The following is a 20,520-nucleotide window of genomic DNA, read 5'->3' on the forward strand; positions in this document are numbered from 1 at the left end:
TTGGTTCCCTGTATTATTGTACACAATAAATAAGATGTTATTACGTATGTTTTCCCATCCATCTTTGATTTTCTCCTTCCCTTTTTGCTTTAAATTACCTCTTACATCCACATTGATATTGATCCGTTTATATTTTTCAGTGATAACAAATGTTTTAAACTTTTTCTACAGTTTTCTGCTAAGAATTCTATTTATTTTGAAGTCAGTCTTTTCTTCTTGTCATATATAATGTCTGTGTGTACTCATCTGAAAACCAAACTGAGGAATTACAAACATTTGAGTCAGTTTGTTGAGTGAAATCAGTTTAGCAGAATACATGTCACACTAGTTAGTTATATTCTTGTGCTAAATGTCCTGCATTTAAAAAAAAAAAAAACCAAACAGATTTCATGACATTCTGTTACTTAGGCTCTTGAAAACAAACATACAACAAGAAATATTAGGAAAACAAAAAGAACCTTCCCTTTCTAAAACATAGTTATACATTTTCATTATGTAGCTTGCCTTTGGGAACAATTTTTTGAAGTATGACTAATATTTTCAGAACAGATGTACGTCATGCCTGATGCAACAGAAACCCTTCTATTGACTTCCATAGTATGACTTTACTTAAAAAAAAAAAAAACAAACAAAAAACAGCAATTTAAAAACTTCATATTCCTTCTCCCCATCCAAAGCACAAGCTTACCAGTGAAATTTCCACCTATTACGTATGGAATGACACCCCCTGGCCATATTCTTTCTGTTCGTGATGTAGCAGCTCTGGGAAATCGATTTTTCTCATTTTTCCCTGAGAATTTTACAGTAGTTCTTCCTTTAGATGTATTATTTTGCTCAAAGCCTGTAATGATAATTAAAACACTGAATGAGATCACACACACAAAAAAAGGGAACAATTATTTTCCAGCAGGTCAAAGTCAGATGATTTCTTTATGCCCTTTAAAAGTAGGACATTGCTGTTATGCAACAGTCTATCATTACTTAGTTTTCTGAGAAATGTTTGAAATGAAGAGTCTAAATCTTCATTTTTCAAACTTATCTACAGGAACAATTTGCACATATATTTATCAACTTGAAGGTACATTGCATAATTTCATCTAAATTTTATCATTTAATAATAATAATACTTTTTTAAAAATCACACTCCCTGTATATTTTTTTTTTTTTAAATAAATTAGGATTTTTCCAGCAAAGAAGGAAAAACTTTGGACAGACCCAAAGTAATCAAGGCATTCACTGTCCCTTTCATTTTTATGGCAAGATCTGGAAAAAGCAAGTGCATGACCATCCTTAAAGCACCAGACAGAAAGAAGTCCTTAAAGTATTAGATTGGCTTTTATTATCAGGAATTACAAGGAAAAAATAGATAAATTATTTGCAAGGTTGCATACACATGGAAAAAGTCAGAGAGGGTCATTTCTCCCTCTGATCTCCATTACCTGTAGCTATTACCAGTAGATATGTTTTCAGATTAAAATGTGACTTTCATTTTGATAGTAGCCCTACAACACTTCAGGATGCAAATATACATTTTTCATAAACGAGCTTTTGGAACCCTATGGATAAGTATTACTCATGGCTGGAATTTCTTTACAAGACCAAAAAATGCCTGCTATTTTCAGAGATATTGCCACCATTCGTCCCACTACAGACAAATCTTTCCCAAATCAGCTGAAACTTACTGTGACAACAGAAGAGGATAAGGATACTTAGACAAAGATTTGCACACCATAATGGGGTTAGCTGTCATCTTCTTAAGCAATTTATAAGTTACTATGAATATTAGGGCAGCTGATTAAAACGGATCACTTGAAAGGTGGCCAAGAAATCCTACTCAGTGGGGTTGAATTCTTATTCCTCATTGAAGGGTACACCTTCCCTCTGTGAGTATCCCCTGTGATATCAGTTCCACCTGAGTGTTAATGGGTATGTCAGGATTGGCGAGGATTCGAGGGCAGGATCATGGTACAGTATCTTGGCATAGACCCAGGGCTGGGGAAGCAGCAGGAGGAAGAAAGGGAAGAAGCTACAGCACAAAGCAGGGAGAAAGTTCTTGATGCACGAGAAGAAAACCTGACTTTGTAACAATTAACACATAACTTAAATTGTATCAGGAATGATATAGAAAATGTCAGGGTTTAAAAAAACCACTCAGGTAAAGCAAACAACTTACCCTTGCATTAAATAAATGTGTCAATGAGAATTACACAACAGTCTACAACACAGGTAGAAACTTCAGAGAAAAACTATTGTTACACTTAATATGCAGTCATTACTGAACCACATCACATGTTTATATAGATGTTTTTCCATTTAGAATTATTTTTATCAACTTTCTTTTGAACTAGAAGAAGCAAGAAATTTATGCCAAATTGCACGCAAAAGATGACAAGTATTTATGGAATACTAAAATTGTAATTCTCTTATAAAGAATGATGATTATATACCAGAGCACATCTGCAAAGGCAGTTATCATGCTCTGGTTAATCTTACAAGATATGCAGTGATGCATTTAGACATAATGTGGTGTGATTACAATGGAGTTTCACATATTTTCCTTTTTGAGGTTGAGGTTTCATGACATTAAAGTGACGTCTCCTTGCATCAAATACGGTGAGTAAACTCAACTAGTATTAATGGGGATTCCACTTATATAGCCCACTGAATTCAACTACATTCATACTGAAAAGAGTATGATTAGCACAAAAATGTGTTTGTTCAGTGTAACACACCATAAATGCTTCAAACACGGTATGAATCATCAGAATGCCCCAACTGGATCCAGAAAAAAAAAACAAACATAAAATTAGCAGCTATGCGGCATAGCCTACCTGTACTGAAAAGAGATTCTATTGGTATCAGTTAAACTGGTAACTGTGAACACATCCATATGAAAAAGCTAAGGAATCTTTATTATGAGATTTAAAACTACATGTTTTAGCATCCAGATTTGATGCTGGAAATAGACCTCTAAGAAAATGCAACAAAGAACTAATCTCTTCATTACTATTCTTGTACTATTTATTTTATAGCTTGTTTATGCCAACAGTAAAACAGAAAGGCTTTAAAGTGTTAAAGCATTATAATCATTAATGTTCATGACACATTATCATATCAGGCAACCTGCTAATTTAAACAGTGAAAATACCAGAGCCAAATCTTCTTATCCTGTCTATAAGCTGATAGAGGGCACCTCGTTTTTTTGACATCCCATGCTCTCCAAAGCCACCTTTAAAAAGGAAAGAAAAGAAAAAAAAGGAGTTTTACAAAATTTAAAAACATGGAATCTTACACCTACAGCAACCATATAGCCTGGAGAGATTAGAAAATGCCCTATAAAAACTGCGTTGCAGTTTTTAAGGAAGTTTAACATTCTTCAATGACTCACATACAAATTCTTCAAGTATTCTTGACAATGAAACAAAAACACATTTTTAGGTGAAAAATTTTCTAATATGCATTCCAGAATGTAAGCCAACATATCTTTGTTATTCAGACAAGTCATGACAATTACATCATCTAATTATTATTTGGAGCTTTTTTCTTCCTGGTGACCTTGACGTCCTCAGAGCCATATTGATTGACAGCTAAAAGCCTTACTCTCACAGAAATTTCCTGAATGCATGCCATAATCTTCTCATTTCAAGGGAGGGGAAAGAGGGAAAGCAAAAGCAAACACCCAAAGTTTCATCAGAAAAAAAACCAACAAAACTTAACATGGCTGGTTTTACCATGAAAGATTTGGTTTTCTTTGTCAGCATGAAAATAAATGTCAATGCATTGTAAAGGCTTTGAAACATCACATGCTGGTGCATATTGCAGTAAGACCTCGCAGGCTTATACGTCTGTGTCATTTCAGCAATCAATGAGCAAGAAAAACTAAGCTATTAAGTAGTTGATTTTAACATTTACCGTGCCGCTTACAGAAATGCAACACCTTTCTAGGTTTATTGCGTACATTTGATGCATCTGCCACATACTCCCTTCACACATAATCCTTTGGTGGCTGCAAGTGCCTTTCCAAACACCAGTAAGCCAGAAGAAAGAGCACTGATAATACTGCACTAGCCAATAAACCATTCAGAATTGTTCAGAAAGTTTTGTGATTTTCAGAAATTTGTAGTAGGTTGTATTTTAAAATTTAATATCTGTTATAGGACAAAAGAGTTTTCAAACTACCTTTACAACAGCAAAAATAAAAAGATAGAAATAAAGGGACCATTGAAACCTCCAACTACCACTAAAAAGATCTTTCCTGACTTCCCATAAAAACTTGCAATATATATGTGGAAAATATATTTATTAAACAGCAACTTAAAATCATATTACGGTTGAGAAAATTCCATATAAGGCAAGTGAGTTCGTGTGGCTGCTCAGTGAATAACAATGTGCCTAATTATTTGGATTACACTCTCACATAGTTGCTGGCTCCCTTGAGAAAAATTTTCCAAATTTTTTAAAACATTTTAGATAGATGAGGTAGTAGTTCAACACATTCCTTTCCAACAAGTTACATAGTAAATCTAATATACAGAGAATATAACAATTCCATTCCTTGTATTGATCATCATTAATGTAATTGTCTGTCATGTTAACATTCATCTTATAAAAAAGGCATATAGCTAAAGATTCCAAACATTAAAAAAGCCTTAAAAGCACCAACTATCACAGACATAACAGAAAAAAACCAAAGAATCCATTATTTACTTAAAGAAACTATTATAATTATTCCTAGGAAAAAATATTAAACTATCATTTCTGTGTTAACACAGCCTCGGTATTCCATTTAATGAAAAAATGAAGAAGAAAAAGTATCTCACATAACTAACCAGTCTTTTATGAATAATATACAGCCTTGCCAAGCCACATTCTAAAAAAATTTTAAAAAACCAACCAAACAAACAAAAAAACAAACATATTTGCTGCATCTTCTCATACTTCAGGCAGGAGAATGATGATACTTTTGGCAGTTTGGACTCATAATAATATATACATAATAATTTTATCAGCTTTAGTGTTGTTTCTGTTTACAATGATTATGTGTATTGCTTGGACAAAATGACAAATAAAATGACAGAGCCACACTCTGAGAAGCTCACAGATTAAGTATCTGACCCTGAAAATCCAGGCAGATAATCCTCACCAAAAGGAGTAGTCACATAATGTGAGTCAGAGCCTGTGAGCCTCAGGATTTTTAATTAGTAGTTGCAATGAAAAATGTGACTCCGAAACTCCATCTTGATTGTTTACACCCAAGTATCTAACCCTTCTACCTGCTGTCACTTTTAGTTTTGTGAAGGTCAACAACAAAGTGTTCAGAAATCAAGCTTGTAATTAACTGTCATTGTGTCTGTAACTAAGGTAAAATATTAATTTGTTTTATATCTTACAGACATTTTACGGTCCTTTTCCAGTTGCTACCTAATATCAACTAGTTAGTTGTTGGCAATTTACTCTTTTGGAAAATAGAGGGAAAAAAGCACACTAGGCTGTGCAGTTTGCAAAACCAGGCTAAACTCCTAGTTTATGCATCAAAATGCTGTAAATTTAGAAAAATAATTACATAGGTAAAGTGTAAAATTGAGTTCTCCAACTCTGTTTTTAGAAAAATCAAGAATGTTGAGGGTTCACTGAGAGCCGTTACAAAATCATTAACTTCAGCAGAGTTTGTTCTCCAAAGTCCAGTACCACTGACCATTATAGTTGCATTGATTCCTCTTGTGCAATAAAGGTAGAAAAATTTGAGCCAAATGCATTAGTAATCCTCAATAGGACAACTCAAAATCCTGAATAGGATACTGTCCACAGGAAAAGATAATGCACAAATATCAAGACAGGTAAGGAAAGAAAATTAAATAATATTATTAAATATTAAATGTTAGATATTATTAAAAAACAGCTCAGAAATGTATATTCCGTCTGTGGCAATGGACAAAAGAAATAACTGTGCAGTTAAAAAGAAAAAAAATAGAAAAGCAAGAAGAAAAAGGAAAGTCAGCAGGCCAAAGAAATCACTTGACTACATCCACTTTAAGGGGAAATGACTGACCTTGCTCTCTACATTTTGTCAGCAAAACTAGTGCCTGAAATACCTTCAAAGCCAATTAAAACTATTTGTTTGGGGGAAAGGAGGGCAGGGAAACCGCTGACTCTATTAACATTTTAAAATCCAGTCTTGATCTAGAAATGATCAAAGGTGTTCCTGCCTTGAAAAAACAAGTGGCTTTAAAAGGAAATAAAATAAATTTTCAAGTTGTTATAAAAATAGTGATAGACTATCATGACATCGAACTAGGAAGAGTAAAAATATTTTAAATATATCAATATTCAAAGATTAAATTGAAAATTGCTTGTTTGGTCTGAAAAATTCCTTTCTGATCATTCCTCAAAGTGATCCTTATTTCCACATATCAGAAATCATCAAGTTAATAGTAGCTCAGTTCAGGAACATATAGAACATGCTTAATAGAAAATAAATTTAAATTATGCATTTATACATTTTCTAATAGCATTTTTCCACACCTTTCTTAAGTAACTTGGCTTTTTTGGTACCATAGCCTGAAAGTTTACAAATTCTCAGTTATGTGTTTACAAACCAGAGCCTGAAAGTATAGATATTTTTAGACATTAAACAGACATCCATTTAGACATGGATTATGTTCTCTCTCTCTCTCTCACACACACATATTTACACATAAATAATATCTCTTTATCTGTCTGAATATCCAATTGCCTGTGCTAATCAGATTGCAGCTTCTTGCACTAATGCAAGTTAACAATGTATGTTAACAATAGTAAATAAATATGCATTAAAATGTCAGACAAATTGTTGCTTTATAGACAAGGTAAATTCTAGCATGTTCTTGTGTTGCTTCTAGATCTGGGTACAGATCTGGATGGAACTGAAAAAAAAAAAAAAAAGCAAAAGGAGGAGTTGTAATCTAAGACAGGATTCCATGTATGTTCTCCATAGGGCATTTGGGCTCTACTATCAGGAACTTTTAGCGACAAAAGCAAAGCTTTGTACAATTTCCTTTCCCATATGACCACCTGAAGAGTAGACTTATGGTTCCTACCAGCTTCTGCTCTTCAGTTCAACAAGATATTTTCAATCAGAAATGCCAGAATAAAAATTAAAATTTTAGTTTTTCTCTTTCTTTCCCTAAAACAAATTTATACTTATTGTTTAATAACTTTTTAAAGTATAAACTAATATTACCCAAAACATTATACTGACTTACTACATTTAAAACAGAGATTGCCTTCTATGCAGAAGTAAATACAAGGAAAAACAAGTTAAAACAAACAAAATATCTTACCTGTGTTATGGCCAAGTCTTTCATTGGAGTGCTGCGTAAGGTCAATCGTCCTGTCAATTTGAAAGATTTTTAAGTCTTCATCATCTAAGGCAATATCTCCCCAAAAGACAGCTTTAAATAAAAAAGAGCTCAATTTAATTAAAGAATTTATTTAGACATTAAAACCAATCTGAAGACTATAATGCCATGTTACAACTCTTGGGAAAATATATGATTTATATATTTATATCACATATATTTGCTTACTGATCTATATTTTTATAAAAAGAAAGCAAGCTACCTAGCAAAAGACAATTTGTTTCAGTACTCTCCTAAACTCTTACAGTCTTTTAAATTTCTTTACACATTGCCTAAATGCAATCATTTAAATGTAATGTTAATCTATTAACAAATTTTTAGCATGTGTTGTTTTCTGTAAGTAAATACAACAAAGCATAAAAGACATTGAAACATGTTAACATTTGAACTATGAAGTCAAAAACATACAGTACTAAGAAAATACAACCTTTACATTTCCTAACATCTTCCTGAAAATGAGAATTATTTGAAGTAATTTTTATTATGTTCCAATCACTTTCTATGTTACATTATGATTGCCTATGAGAATTAATGTTTATCTGTTAAACTGATCGGAAAAAAAAAACCACACCTTTATTTTTTATTTTCCTCTTGGTTTATTTGTATGCTTTCCTTTTATAGTTAATCTCACTATTAGGAATCTTTCAAATACTTTGCTTTTCAAATCTCGTCTCTCTTTCGTCTTTTTAACCTTTCTTTGGCCTTTTTTCTTCTTCTTCTCTCTTTTCCTGTTCTCTTTCAGGCTCTCTCAGTTTTTTTCTGTTTGACTGTTTGACTTTTGCATAGCTAACTCATCTTCCCTAAGCTGCCATCACAACTCAATGAACCAAGATACAGGCCCACTTGCAAGAATTTGAGATCTAACACCTCAGTCTTTCATCTCTGCTTATTTTTGCTGAGATTTTATCCTGAAATCTCCCTGCCAACTCAAACTTATCATTAAAACTGAACTCAACAGGCCATATCCTCAACTGCTGTGAATGAAGTCAACAAAGCATATGCCAATTAACATGAACTGAAGCGGTTGTTCATTATCTTTATCCAAATTCTTCCTTTTTCCTCTCTTCACTGCCTGTCAGTAACTCTGTTATTTGTCCCCTTAGAGTCACAAAACCCCTGGGTTCAATCTTGGTGTCATCTTGAACTCTTTCCCTTCTTTCCCCCACCCAGGAAGACATCACTAACTCTACTTGGATGTTCATTATACAGTCCCACAGCAAATTGCTTTCTTAGCTTCCATACAACTAAAACCTTGTCCAAAGTCCACCTGTTACCAAATCATTCTCACTGGTCTACTTCCATTCAAACTGATCCTAAATATTATTGTTAACTAGTGTTCTTTCTCTGTTCTTGATATCATATTCTAGAGACCATTCATCAGATAATATTCCCAGCAGTTTCATGTTGCTGCAGAAGTCACCTTTTTCTCATCTATTGATGCTCACATTCATTAGTATTTAATCAAATCCATATTAAAAAAGTCTTCACTTAAGCAAAAAGATATGTATTTCTAAAGAACTCCCACATACTACATTACTTTCTCCTATCTCCATTCTTTTTCTTGAATACAAGGCAACTACGAGAAATCACATTGAAAATGCCTTTGGTCTGCCTTCTAAGATACTGTAAAAAAAAAAAAACGTCACCTACACAGAGTGAAAATGAAACTTTTCAGTTAAAAACATAACCAACATATTATGTCTTCCCTAAATATGGATACTTCCATGTATATAATTTTTACAGAAAAAGATAATGTTTCTTAGAAACCACAAGTATTTGAGACCATTTCTGAAACTGTTCAGTCACTTCTAACACATTTCTGAACACTCTCCTTCCAAGAGTTACTATTTCCTTATGTTCACATTGGGCACATCGGGGACATCTTTCCTCTGGCTAGCCTGCTCTCACCAGTGATGGTTTTTACCACCAGGCCAAGAGACAGAGCTAGTGGCAGCTCTAGCTTTTTTTTTTTTTCTCTTAAGCTTCTAGGAAAAAGATCTCAAATTGTCAAGGTTTTGAACAGTGAAGGGTGAAAGTCAATCGTCTCCATCTGACTCGAGTTAAATATTATTTGTTATTACTATTATAAACACCTTCTAGAAATTTCTCTTGGATGTCATTCATAACAGGGGCCACTGTATAAGCACAATGAGAGATTGCAAACTTTAACAAACAGAACAGAAGATGGTAAGACGAAGAAACTATTAACATGTTGGTCTACAAAGGCATGATATGCCCCAGCAGAGGTCACACAGGTTGCCTGTGGCAGACTCGAGGAAGTGCTAAAGATTAATAGCAAGCCCATTTTTCTTTCCTGATAATAGTCAGAGTTAAAAAAAAGAAGGTTCTGAATTAGCAATAGATGATGCAAAAAACTCACTGACAGAAATGCATTAGCAGAAATCACTTTGGTTTCAGTGTGTAATACTGATGTATAAATATGAAAACCCAAGGCAAACTGAACTTCAGAAAAATAATAAAGTAGAAAAAAAATTGGTGGAAAATATCCTCCCTAGTCTTGATGATGCATCTTTATCACTTCACTGTGGTAACATTCACTTTGCCATGAAAATACAAATACCAACGACTAAACCCTGTGAATTTGTCTGACATAAATGCATTGAATTTGTGTGCACGTATATAAAATATACCTCAGCGTTCAGGCAAGGTACAGTAACTTTGTCTGTTGGGTTAGAAAGGAAAACAAAGCTATGTTATTTTTGTTAAACCTCTGAACAGCTAGCTAATTTTTGACTAGCAACCAAGCACAAGGTTAAGTTTAACAATAACATAACCATAGTAATATAACAATAAGTGCTGATGCAAGTGTGACGTAATTGTAAACAAGTAATCTGTATGACCAACAGGAGCTAGGCTCTCTAATGCATTAACTAAATATGAGTTAACACTGAAGAAAGAAATATATATGATTGATTGTTTAAAAGTATAATGGAAAGTTTGGAGCTTTCTTCAAGCCACTTTTTTTTTATGCAAGGCAATTCTGTTTTGCAGAAAAAGACAAACACATAAAAGACAAACATTATGAAAGGCAGAAACCTTGATAGAATTAACTCATTTGACTTTAGCAATAATTTAATAATTGCCACTTTTACTGAAATAAACCTGTGATTTTCTGAATTAATTTCAGTTCAACTGTGAAGATATGTACGTAGCAAAAGAAACAACAGTCAACTGGATGCTATTTAATCTCAATATAGTCCAAACAATCAGCAACTGAGACAAAAAGGGAGCTGAGAACTACTTTATTAAAAAATACACCTTTTTTCCAATAAAAGGTCTGCACTGAATATAAATTCTGCCCTTCAAAGCCTGAAGCACAACCCCACCTGACTGCTCAAAAAAAATAAAAACAGGTATCTCCCACAACTGTTAAAAGTATCCTTTAATTTTTTTGAATGCCTGTGCAAGCGTCAAACTACTTTGTAACTAGAGAGGACCGTATTTTTATCTGCTGCCTTAAAATTTTCATGGCCTGAAACTATCTGAAGAAGTCACTCTGTATACTTCATCATGTCACACACCAATCTTTTAACCTTACAGAAAACAAGCAGAGGATTTTTTGGGTATGCAAGGCATGATGTTAAAGACTTTGCTAAGAGCATGTTAGGATTAAGAGTTTTATTAGCTCCTTCTAAGGAACTTCTGACAGAATTGACCTGTTCAGCTCTGCACCTTCCTTATTTTTCACAGATATTTAATTCATAACTTTCATCCAGAAAAATCAACAAGAATCTGATAATCAATTAGCATAAAAAAAACCACAAAAAAAACCAAAACCAAAACGAACCAACCAAACAAAAACAAACAAAAAACCAAGTTGAAACAAAAGGACGGAAGAACTTTCAAAATTATCCAAACAGAACTTTAATGTACCTCTACTTATTTTAGGTTGCTTCATATTATCTCTTATCCTATCTGTCTATTCAGTGATCAAGAAAACTTGATGTTTACAGACAGCCTTTTCCATTTAATTTGAAGATGCAAGATTGACAATAAACAGGAAAAATCTGTTGAAAATCTGAGACACAATTACAGGGGGAAAGTATTTCAAATATCTTTTATTATATATAGGTTCTTAACAAAAAAGAAAATGAGCCTTTTTGTCCAATACTTGATAAAGAGATATATACCCTGTTATACCAAATTTCATGCAACTTTGGCTTTATTGGGGGGGAGGGTTAAGTTTTATATGGCCACTGCATTATGCATTTACACAAATTCAACAGAGACAATACATGCATCAACTTCAGAAAGATGGACACAAACTGATTATGCAGTAAAAGTACGTTTTCCTGTAACAGTGGAGAAGGATTTATGTGGAGCTGTTGAAACAGAAAATACTCTTAACCAGCAGATGCAGTTCTGCTTTCACACAACTCAAAGCCCTCAGCCAAACATCACCTTCAAAAAGGTCTTATTTTATTAAAAGACAAAACACTGCCATGTAAAGCAGCTAAGTTTGCTACATGTAAACAATCAGCTCACAAACATGAAAACAAACAGGAAAATAAGTAAGTTGTAACAGATATCTGCCATCCAGAGAAACACACCTTAAAATTACCACACAAGTAATGTGACTGGAAAGGAAAAATAAGATGATCTATAAAATACAGATCAAGCACAGGAACTACAGCTACATTCTACTACTTGTAACAGGAACTATTATTTTATCATAAATAATTAAGATTCATCTGCAAAGCCCTCTTTGCTAATCTTCTCTCTTCCAAGACCATCACCACATCAAATATCCAGTATCCTAAAGGAATAAAATGTGCTACTAAGGATAGGAAATAAAAATAAATAAATAAATAAATAAAAATATTTTTTAAAAAGAGATGAAAACTATTTTAAGTATATGGATGTACACACATAGTATGAATCAATTAGCATATACACTTAGGACAAAAAAGGCTTTCATGACTTTCTAGAAGATGGTCGGAAGTCTGTGGAACAAGAAAGAAATCATGTGGTTAAATCCATGGGGCTGCAATATGTGGTAGGATGGCTCATTCTGGGATTTGAAATATTAATTAGCATGTAAGTCTGCAAAATATATACAGCAGTATATTCCTCATAATTGCAATAACAAAATTATCTACATCAAGCTTCCTTCACAATTTGTCCTACGATTATTAATTTTTAAAACTCAAATCATAATCAGCCATTCTTTAATAAAATATATTCCTGATAGTATTCATACTGATATTAGTAACAAAATATAAAATGCAACTAAGTAAAGATTGCTAGTGTTTGCCACTACAGCACAGCAGTGTAGCAGAAGAAAACCAGCTCTACCTTGGGATAAGTCAGGAGCACCCAGCTACCAAGGACAGCTCTAAGAGACCAACACTGTCAGAGACCACTACGATCCAGAAACCATTTTCATAACTTGATTTGTTCTGACTGTGCAGGCTAGAAAAATGTTCAACTCAGGTACAACTTTCCCGCATTTGGAAAGCTTGTGAAAATAAGATTAGAGAAATTCTTTCCTAGACTTCCTCAAACTGAGATGTAAACTGTGATCAGCCACACAGGTATTCTCTTGTTCTGTGAGCAGATGCAAAATTGTGGCAGGGAGATTACTCCTGTACTGAGAAGATACCAATGAAAGGATTAAGGCAATACTAGAAGACATTTTAAAAGCGAAGCCTCAGATTTAGGTATGCTACTGGGAGTGGAAACCACAGGAATTTTATGCTTCATGCCCTTCATAGAAGCTGCCAAGAATGGACAACAAAAATATTAGAGTTACTGCAAGACAAAATTGAAATCTGAAGAGCTCCTTTAACATCCTTTGATGGCAGGTGGGACACCCAGCACTTTTCAAAGTCTGACCAGTAATTCATGCAGCAAGAGGTGCCAAAAAGTGTGTTGGCCTAGATTCAAGGTAGATACTCATCTAAACCCACATGTGCAGCAGTTCCAATTAGCAGCCTCTTCTATAGTGAGTCGTTGAGTACTTCCCTGCAACAACACAGCTATGTGCATTATAGTCTGACTGGGTGAGTCATTTTGTTCCATACAATCCATTCACAGCTTACATAACTGCCTCTAACTCTGAACAGAAAAAGGAAAATTTAGAGCTAAATAAGTAAAACCAAGTTCACCTCATTACAAGGAAGACAAACTACGCTACTATAATTAACCTGTTTTGTATTCCCACTGTCTTCAAACCAGTTCAGTCTTTCCAAGATTTTCAGGTGCAATCCACTTTTCTTAGAAATCATTAAAATAAGAACAAGACAGGGCAAATAAACAGCAGAAGATCTTATGTGCAACCACAAGCATAAGACTGCACGCCATACCCTGAACTCTTTCTACTATTGTTCGTCATGAGTGCTACCTTCAGCCGTAACCATGTAATAAATTTCCATGTTACCATACAGAGCTCACAGAACATTCAAAAGAAATTTATGAATTGAAATTGAAGTCAATTTAGTCAAGTGTTTGATAATTATCTTAATCAGTTTGACTTTTTATTGAATAAAAATATGACAGAAAAAAAAAAGTTAAATAAAACTTTAACAACATTAAATAGAAGACCAAGGAAGCCTATTTTCACAGACACATCAAAACAAGAAATTAGCTACTTCATTAATTTCACCATACAGCATTTTCAAATCTGTGCATGACTATGAGCAAGCGTTAGTGAAACCTCTTGATATACTTGAAAAAGCTCACATAGACACACCTGAAAAGGGATATAACACCTCTGACTGACTCCTTCCATGTTCCTACTTACTGTAAAAGTAAATTATGTAGAGCAGCAACACTCATACCAATTCTATTTTTCAAGACTCCCACTTCAAACTCTTAACCAGAAAGCCACCATTTTCCCTAAGGAACATATAATTTCCACTTCTATCAGAAAAGAAAATAATGATGGCAGAATACTTTAAACATCTCCAGACTGTATACCAGTTAGAAATACATTCCTCCATTCTTTTGAATGCGGCATCTCTTGACAGCAGCTTGCATAAGCATACATAAAATTATCTTGAATTCAGGTAGCTTGTGTATGGCAGTGATGTAGCCTTAGAAGCACAAATTTTAATGCAATTTACTCAAATCTTCAATGACACAGTTTCCCTGTTGACATAATTACCTGCAACTCACCACTGTCTCATGTCACCCACTCGTAGAAACTTCCCCTATGTTCCCCACGCACAATGCTTTAAGCTTCCTTCCTTCATTTCACCATGTGTTCCACATTTATAGGTAGGGTGCTGGCAAGGCAACATCCCTGTTTGGGCCAAGTTACACTTGTGGAGCCTCATCTGTGGTACGTAGCATTTCACTGCAGTTTCACACTGTTCCCCAAACTCTGCAGTAAGTTATTACCAAACTGACCCAACTAGGACAGAAAAACCACCAGGTATGACCTGACTGTGGACACAAAAAACAGCTGTAGAGCCAAATCGGGGAAAAGAGAAATAATTGCTGGAGAAGCATCCCCCATCCTATAGAGCCAGCTGATTCCAGACATCCCTCCCAGGTTGTCATGATTTAACCCCAGCCGGCAACTAAGCACCACACAGCCATTTGCTCACTCCCCCCCAGTGGGATGGGGAAGAGAATTGGAAGAGTAAAAAGGAGAAAACTCATTGGTTGAGATAAAGACAGTTTAATAGGTAAAGCGAAAGCTGTGCATGCAAACAAAGCAAAACAAGGAATTCATTCACTGCTTCCCATCAGCAGGCAGTTCAGCCATCTCCAGGAATGCAGGGGTCCATCACGCGTAACAGTTACTTGGGGAGACAAACGCCACAACTCCAAATGCCCCTCCCCTCCTTCTTCCTCCCTCAGCTTTATACGCTGAGCATGACGTCATATGGTGTGGAATATCCCTTTCCAGGCTGTGTCTCCTCCCAGCTTCTTGTGCATGGCAATCAGATCATAGCACAGATGGGCTACAGGTTAAGTGGCGTACAGCACCGGGCATGTTCCAAGTTTTTCAAAGCAGAAAACATCCCCAATATAAAGCAATACTCTCAAGGAAAATGGAGTATTTGTGACACCCTTTATCAGGGTAAAATCTTCATTTACCAAAAGAGGCATTTGTAGAGCTTGATCTTTGTGAAAGGGGATCCTAATTTGCTAGAGATGTTTCTCCATGACACAGCATAAATCTTGATTTACAGATCTCTATTTCCTCTGAACTAACTACAGCTTTTACTTTGTTCTTAATTTAAAAGTAGTGACTTTTTCAATCCCATTTTTTTCTGTTTCCTTTTTTGAGGGACAGTTTTCATATTCCTTTAAAATTAGTACAAAATGGAAAAAAAAAAAAAAAGAACTTCAAGAAAGCAAAGACTATTTTGACAGAAGTTGCAATCTTAGGTAAAAAGACAATCCTCACTCCTAAACTTACTGAAGGGTATTTTGAGGGCAAGCTCTTTAGCAATGCAACAGCTCCTCTGCAAAAAGTTTGGTTCTTGGTTAAACTGTTCAACCTGGCAAGCTTCCTGACTTTCAGTAAGTGTTGTGGTTTTTTTTTTATGCAAGATCATCATCAACACCACATACACTTTGTCACTGGTAAAATCTGTTCCTCATGTAATGGGTGTACCACTGAACTGGATGCAGAGGATACTGCTGAGCAAACAGTAAAGGTGTTGGCACACTATGTTGGCAAACCAAACAGCTACTTTAAGAACTTCCTTCATCACTGATCACTGCCTCAGGCCAGATATTGGCAAAACAAACCTACAGAGAAATACTCTGAAAGAGATCCATTTACCCATCCTGCTAGTAGCTTTTTATTATTATTATCTTCTACTATTTCTAGTTTTTAGAGTGAAAAAAAAAAATTGAAACACGAGCCTTAAGAGCCTTTATCAACCACTTTGAAAGGAAAGCCACACCAAGAAACCAGTGGCTCTTGGAAAGATCAATGACTGCCAAAAATATAGGGCAATCACAGCTTCACAGCTAATTTTTCTTACCACAACAGATACTGACCTGCTTTATATGAAACCACATGCAAGAGTATCATCATTTCCTGGGTCTGTCACTCCTTCTGCCACCAGGATAAAAGAGGCAGTGAGGGAAATATTTCTCCCTCTTCCTGGGAAGGGTGCATGTCGCCCCTAGCAGAAGCCACTACTCCAGTATTTGCTGACCTTTCATTTAGTGATAACAGACTGTGGTTTCTGGCATAGGAAAAGAGGACTGAGGGGTCATAGGGGTTTTTGCTGTCCCCAGTCACGTGCAAATGCTGACTTCTTCTGCTATAGCTAGCTTTATTAAGGAGGCTAGAAAAATATACCAGGGGGGAAATTTGGGTCTATAATATCACAACAGTTGTAATTACCCCAGTTAGCCCCGTATGACCACTATGATGTTATAATATTTATCTTCATTTTACTTTGAAACTCCATTGTCCTGTGAATAGCCTTAGTGTCAAGATCTACAAAGTTAATTATATGGCTAAGCTTTATTACAGTAGAAAGAACAGGCTCCATGACGCAAAATTATCACTCTTAAAGTAAAATCTTTTTAAAAATATAGAAAATACATAAATGTATAAAACTAGAAAGAATAAAACTCATTGCTTTAAAATTAAGAATAGAAATTAAGAACAGAATTGAATCAATTCTGTTCCTTAAAGAATGGGAAAACGGATAACTTTAAAAATAAGCTGCATATAGAAGAATGGAGAAAACCCTTTGTTGGAAAGAAAGTTGTCAGTCTGAGCATGCCACCTACATGAAACAGCTGTTAGGGCTGAGACAGACACAGCAGCTGCTACAAGGCCTCCCCAAAGTTGCAAGCCTTAGACATTTTCATTTGAACACCAAGAAAAGAGAATAGCACCACCAAATCAAGCGAATTACCAAGCTAACTGACAATGCATGGCACAAACCAAAGGATTAAAGAACTATTTTATTCTATGCCATTACTCCCACGTTAATCAACTGTATCTACTTTGTACAGAATTTTGTATAACATAGCTGATGTTTTACAGCTTTTTGTTTTCCTCATACTGTCTAAACTTCAGGTCAAAATAACTTCTCTAGGTTCACAAAATAAATTACTTTTTATAAGTGAAATACCATACCCTTCATAACTTATTCCACATGATTAACAAAATTTTTTTGGCAGTTTTTGAAATATTATTTTCCTTCTAACCAGGAGGTAAAAAAGGAGGTAGAAGCTTACATGTAGAGATTCTCCCACATTAATGTATTTGGGGGCAGGGGAAGTGCTATTGTGTAGTACACTCTGTTCATAACACAAAGCAATTTCTAGTTTGATGACTTTGATGCTTCAACCTTGAAGCCTCAGGAGAGAAGGAAGGTAACGGCACTGTCTGAAGATAGGAAAGTGCAGCATAAGTACCAAACAAACCATCAGACACTGGAATAAAGTTCATTTTCTTTCCTAGAGTTTTTCAGGTCTTGTGGTCTTCACCCCAACACATATTAGTGTAACTTCGGAAGAGTGAGGTTTCTATGTTACTAGTAAAGTTCACTTAAGCAAAAAAAATCATGCAATCCAGTGAAGACAGAGGCACTTTACAGGCTAGGTAGCTGCAAATTAAAAACTGTCAAGGAGTTTGGAGTTAGGCATCTGCACCCTGACTAGTCAAGAAGCATGAAAACTTTCACCACATGACTGTCATACAGAAAGGGTACCAGCAAAACAAACCAACATCAAGTGAAAGTTGTGAATACACATTCCTGAGCAAAGACCATCAAGACTACAAATTTGGTCCATGCTTCCTCTCCCACCTTTAAGAAAAGGCATGCAGGTTCAAGCAACAGAGGTTGAATGAAGCAAGGAAATCAAATCAAATGAAGCACAATGGAGCTACAAAGTAGAGAAAAGGAGGTGAAAGAACGTGGCTACTAGGAAGATCATAGCCATGCAGAAGGCAAACCACTACAGAGTATTTAACTTTAGCCATCTATAATGAATTTTTGAAAGAGAGAGGGAGAGAGAGAGACAGACAATTTTTAGTGAGGTGGAAGAGCTGGAAAGACCAAGAAAATTTCAGACTTTGCCTAAATGTTTGTATTTCAGAGGACAGAGGTAAAATCCTTTATATGCTTTTCCATTTTTCAGACCTTAAAAAAAAAAAGTTAAGTTCCAACCCATTCAGTGGAATGGAGATATTACGGAATAGTAAGGATTTCAGAGAATAACATCCTTTTCAAGGATGAAAAATAAAAATCATAAAACATTCAAAATTCACCTAAATAGAATGTGGCTGTGGGACAAACCAGTTTTGGTCACAACTTCAATTTAACATCAGTGACTAAGCTACAGGGTCAAAAATTATTGTTTCTGATAAGCTGAAGGAATATATTTATATACATTAGAGACAGAGTATTTTAGATGAGTGGTTTGCAGGTCTTGAGCCTTTGCAAGCATGTTTTCCTGGAGGTTTGCTGCTTCCAAAGATATTCAGGCAAGTCAAATATGAATGGTGCCCCTGGAAGAGTCCTGGTGCAAGGACTGGAGAGACTGAGCTCAGCATGAGGATGGCCGGAGCCAGCAGAGCACAAGCACTGCACAGCAGCCTTGAGGGGGAAGCAGCAGTATCTTTCTACAGATTTGGAGGGCAACCCAGAAGAAGGCTAATTTACAAAAAAAAAGATAGGAATTACTGTTTAGCTAAGATATCTCACTTTGGAAATACCAGTCTTCAAGAAATTTCACAACTGTAATGTCTTTCGTCTAGTGCTACAGGTTGTTACTATGGAGCAGAAGTGGATAAGGAATGCAGTAATAAATGAGATAACTCGCTTAGTAATTTTGTTGTGCTATGACAATAAGAAGCCACATATTTATACAGTAATGTTTTCTTTAAAACTTGGCATTAGAATATAATAAACACGTCACATTAATGCTATAGCATAGCAGCACTGATCTATGTGGAAATCTCCTTCTGTACCTTTTCCTCATCTTTGGAAAATGAAAAAAAATTTATTTCATTTTCTCACAGACATAAAATCCCAAGTAGGCTAAAGTAGTACCTCTAAAACAGAAAAATCCCTGAATAATCATTGAATGCAACCAAAGATTTATACAGAAAGCCAAATGGCACAGAAAGGAAAGTGCATATCTGAGGGATTATCTGGCATTCAGGATCAAGGTTCTCATCATATCACATGAAATAAATGTTGCTCCATTTGCACTGTTTTAAATTTAAAGATCAAAAATTATTAAACTGTATATAAACAAACCCTTATTGAGGCTTCAGAAGTGATTTCTATTATCAGCTGCAGCTTCTTGTTTCAGTCATTTTTGTCATGAACCTCACTTAAGTCACTCCATCTCAGTTTTTAGCACTTCATTCTGTGACCTGGCTCTGCAGAAGACACAAGGAAAGGGACTACACAGCTCTTAATGCTGCTTTTTTTGGCAGTGATCCTGTGGTTAATACAGCGAGTTCTGGGTGTTGGACCAACGTAATTCTATATTCCTGTCCACATATTCCATAGATGTCTTCTACTATATTTTTTTTGTTACCAGGGTACAAATTCTAGTCAATACAGCTAAAAAGTTGAAGCATAATTTTTTTTACTCTGTATCATCCAATTCACATCATGGTTTAAAATAGAAATGATGAGTCCCATTCGTCACAACTATTTTGCTTGTTTGTTACTGAACACTGATTTTTTTTTTCCAGCATTTGTAATTTAAGAGGTTGGGTTTGGTGGTTTTTTTTTTTTCCCATGGAGACTCTGCACAGCTGCTGATTATTTTTTGGACACAGCAAGTAAAACAGAAACTGAAAAAATAGCCTCAGAGTTAGTGAGGCAACAGTAAACGTACAGTGGAAAATCATTGATGTTATCTAACGCTTAGCATCAAGTTATTAGTTAGAATTTAATGTTCCATACATGTGAATCTTAAATAGCTTAATATACTGAGCAATTTTAGCCATTATAGTACTTGAGACAGAATATATACAATCACTCTAATATTTTGCCTCTTGATAGATACAGTGAAACCTCACCTCAATTTCGCATTTTTTCCCTCTTGAAAAAGACTATTCTGCTATAGAAAACCAGTGCTGTGTAGCTGTTGAAAGCTTTTTGAAATCCTTGTTTTTAAACAGTAAAGAGTATTAGCCTTTTGCAAGTACTCTGCT

The 20,520-nt window shown here is 35.0% G+C and overlaps 1 protein-coding gene across 3 annotated transcripts in view; it reads right to left on the reverse strand.

Annotated features, from left to right (window-relative positions):
- Nucleotides 1-20,520, reverse strand: part of TLL1 (tolloid like 1) — a 139,531-nt gene that overhangs the window by 70,931 nt on the left and 48,080 nt on the right. For 2 of the 3 annotated variants that reach the window (XM_087736082.1, XM_009474776.2), the window contains exons 2-4: nucleotides 7,320-7,430; nucleotides 3,149-3,229; nucleotides 689-841 (exon numbers count right to left, since the gene is read on the reverse strand). In XM_087736082.1, coding sequence (XP_087592208.1) covers nucleotides 689-841; nucleotides 3,149-3,229; nucleotides 7,320-7,430 — 345 coding nt within the window. The remainder of the gene's footprint in view (nucleotides 1-688; nucleotides 842-3,148; nucleotides 3,230-7,319; nucleotides 7,431-20,520) is intronic. The other variant, XM_087736083.1, reaches the window with a different exon arrangement.

Source organism: Nipponia nippon, unplaced genomic scaffold (assembly GCF_047370975.1).
Source record: "Nipponia nippon isolate SJK-2023a ecotype South Korea unplaced genomic scaffold, ASM4737097v1 scaffold_6, whole genome shotgun sequence".
In the NCBI taxonomy this organism is placed as follows: domain Eukaryota; kingdom Metazoa; phylum Chordata; class Aves; order Pelecaniformes; family Threskiornithidae; genus Nipponia; species Nipponia nippon.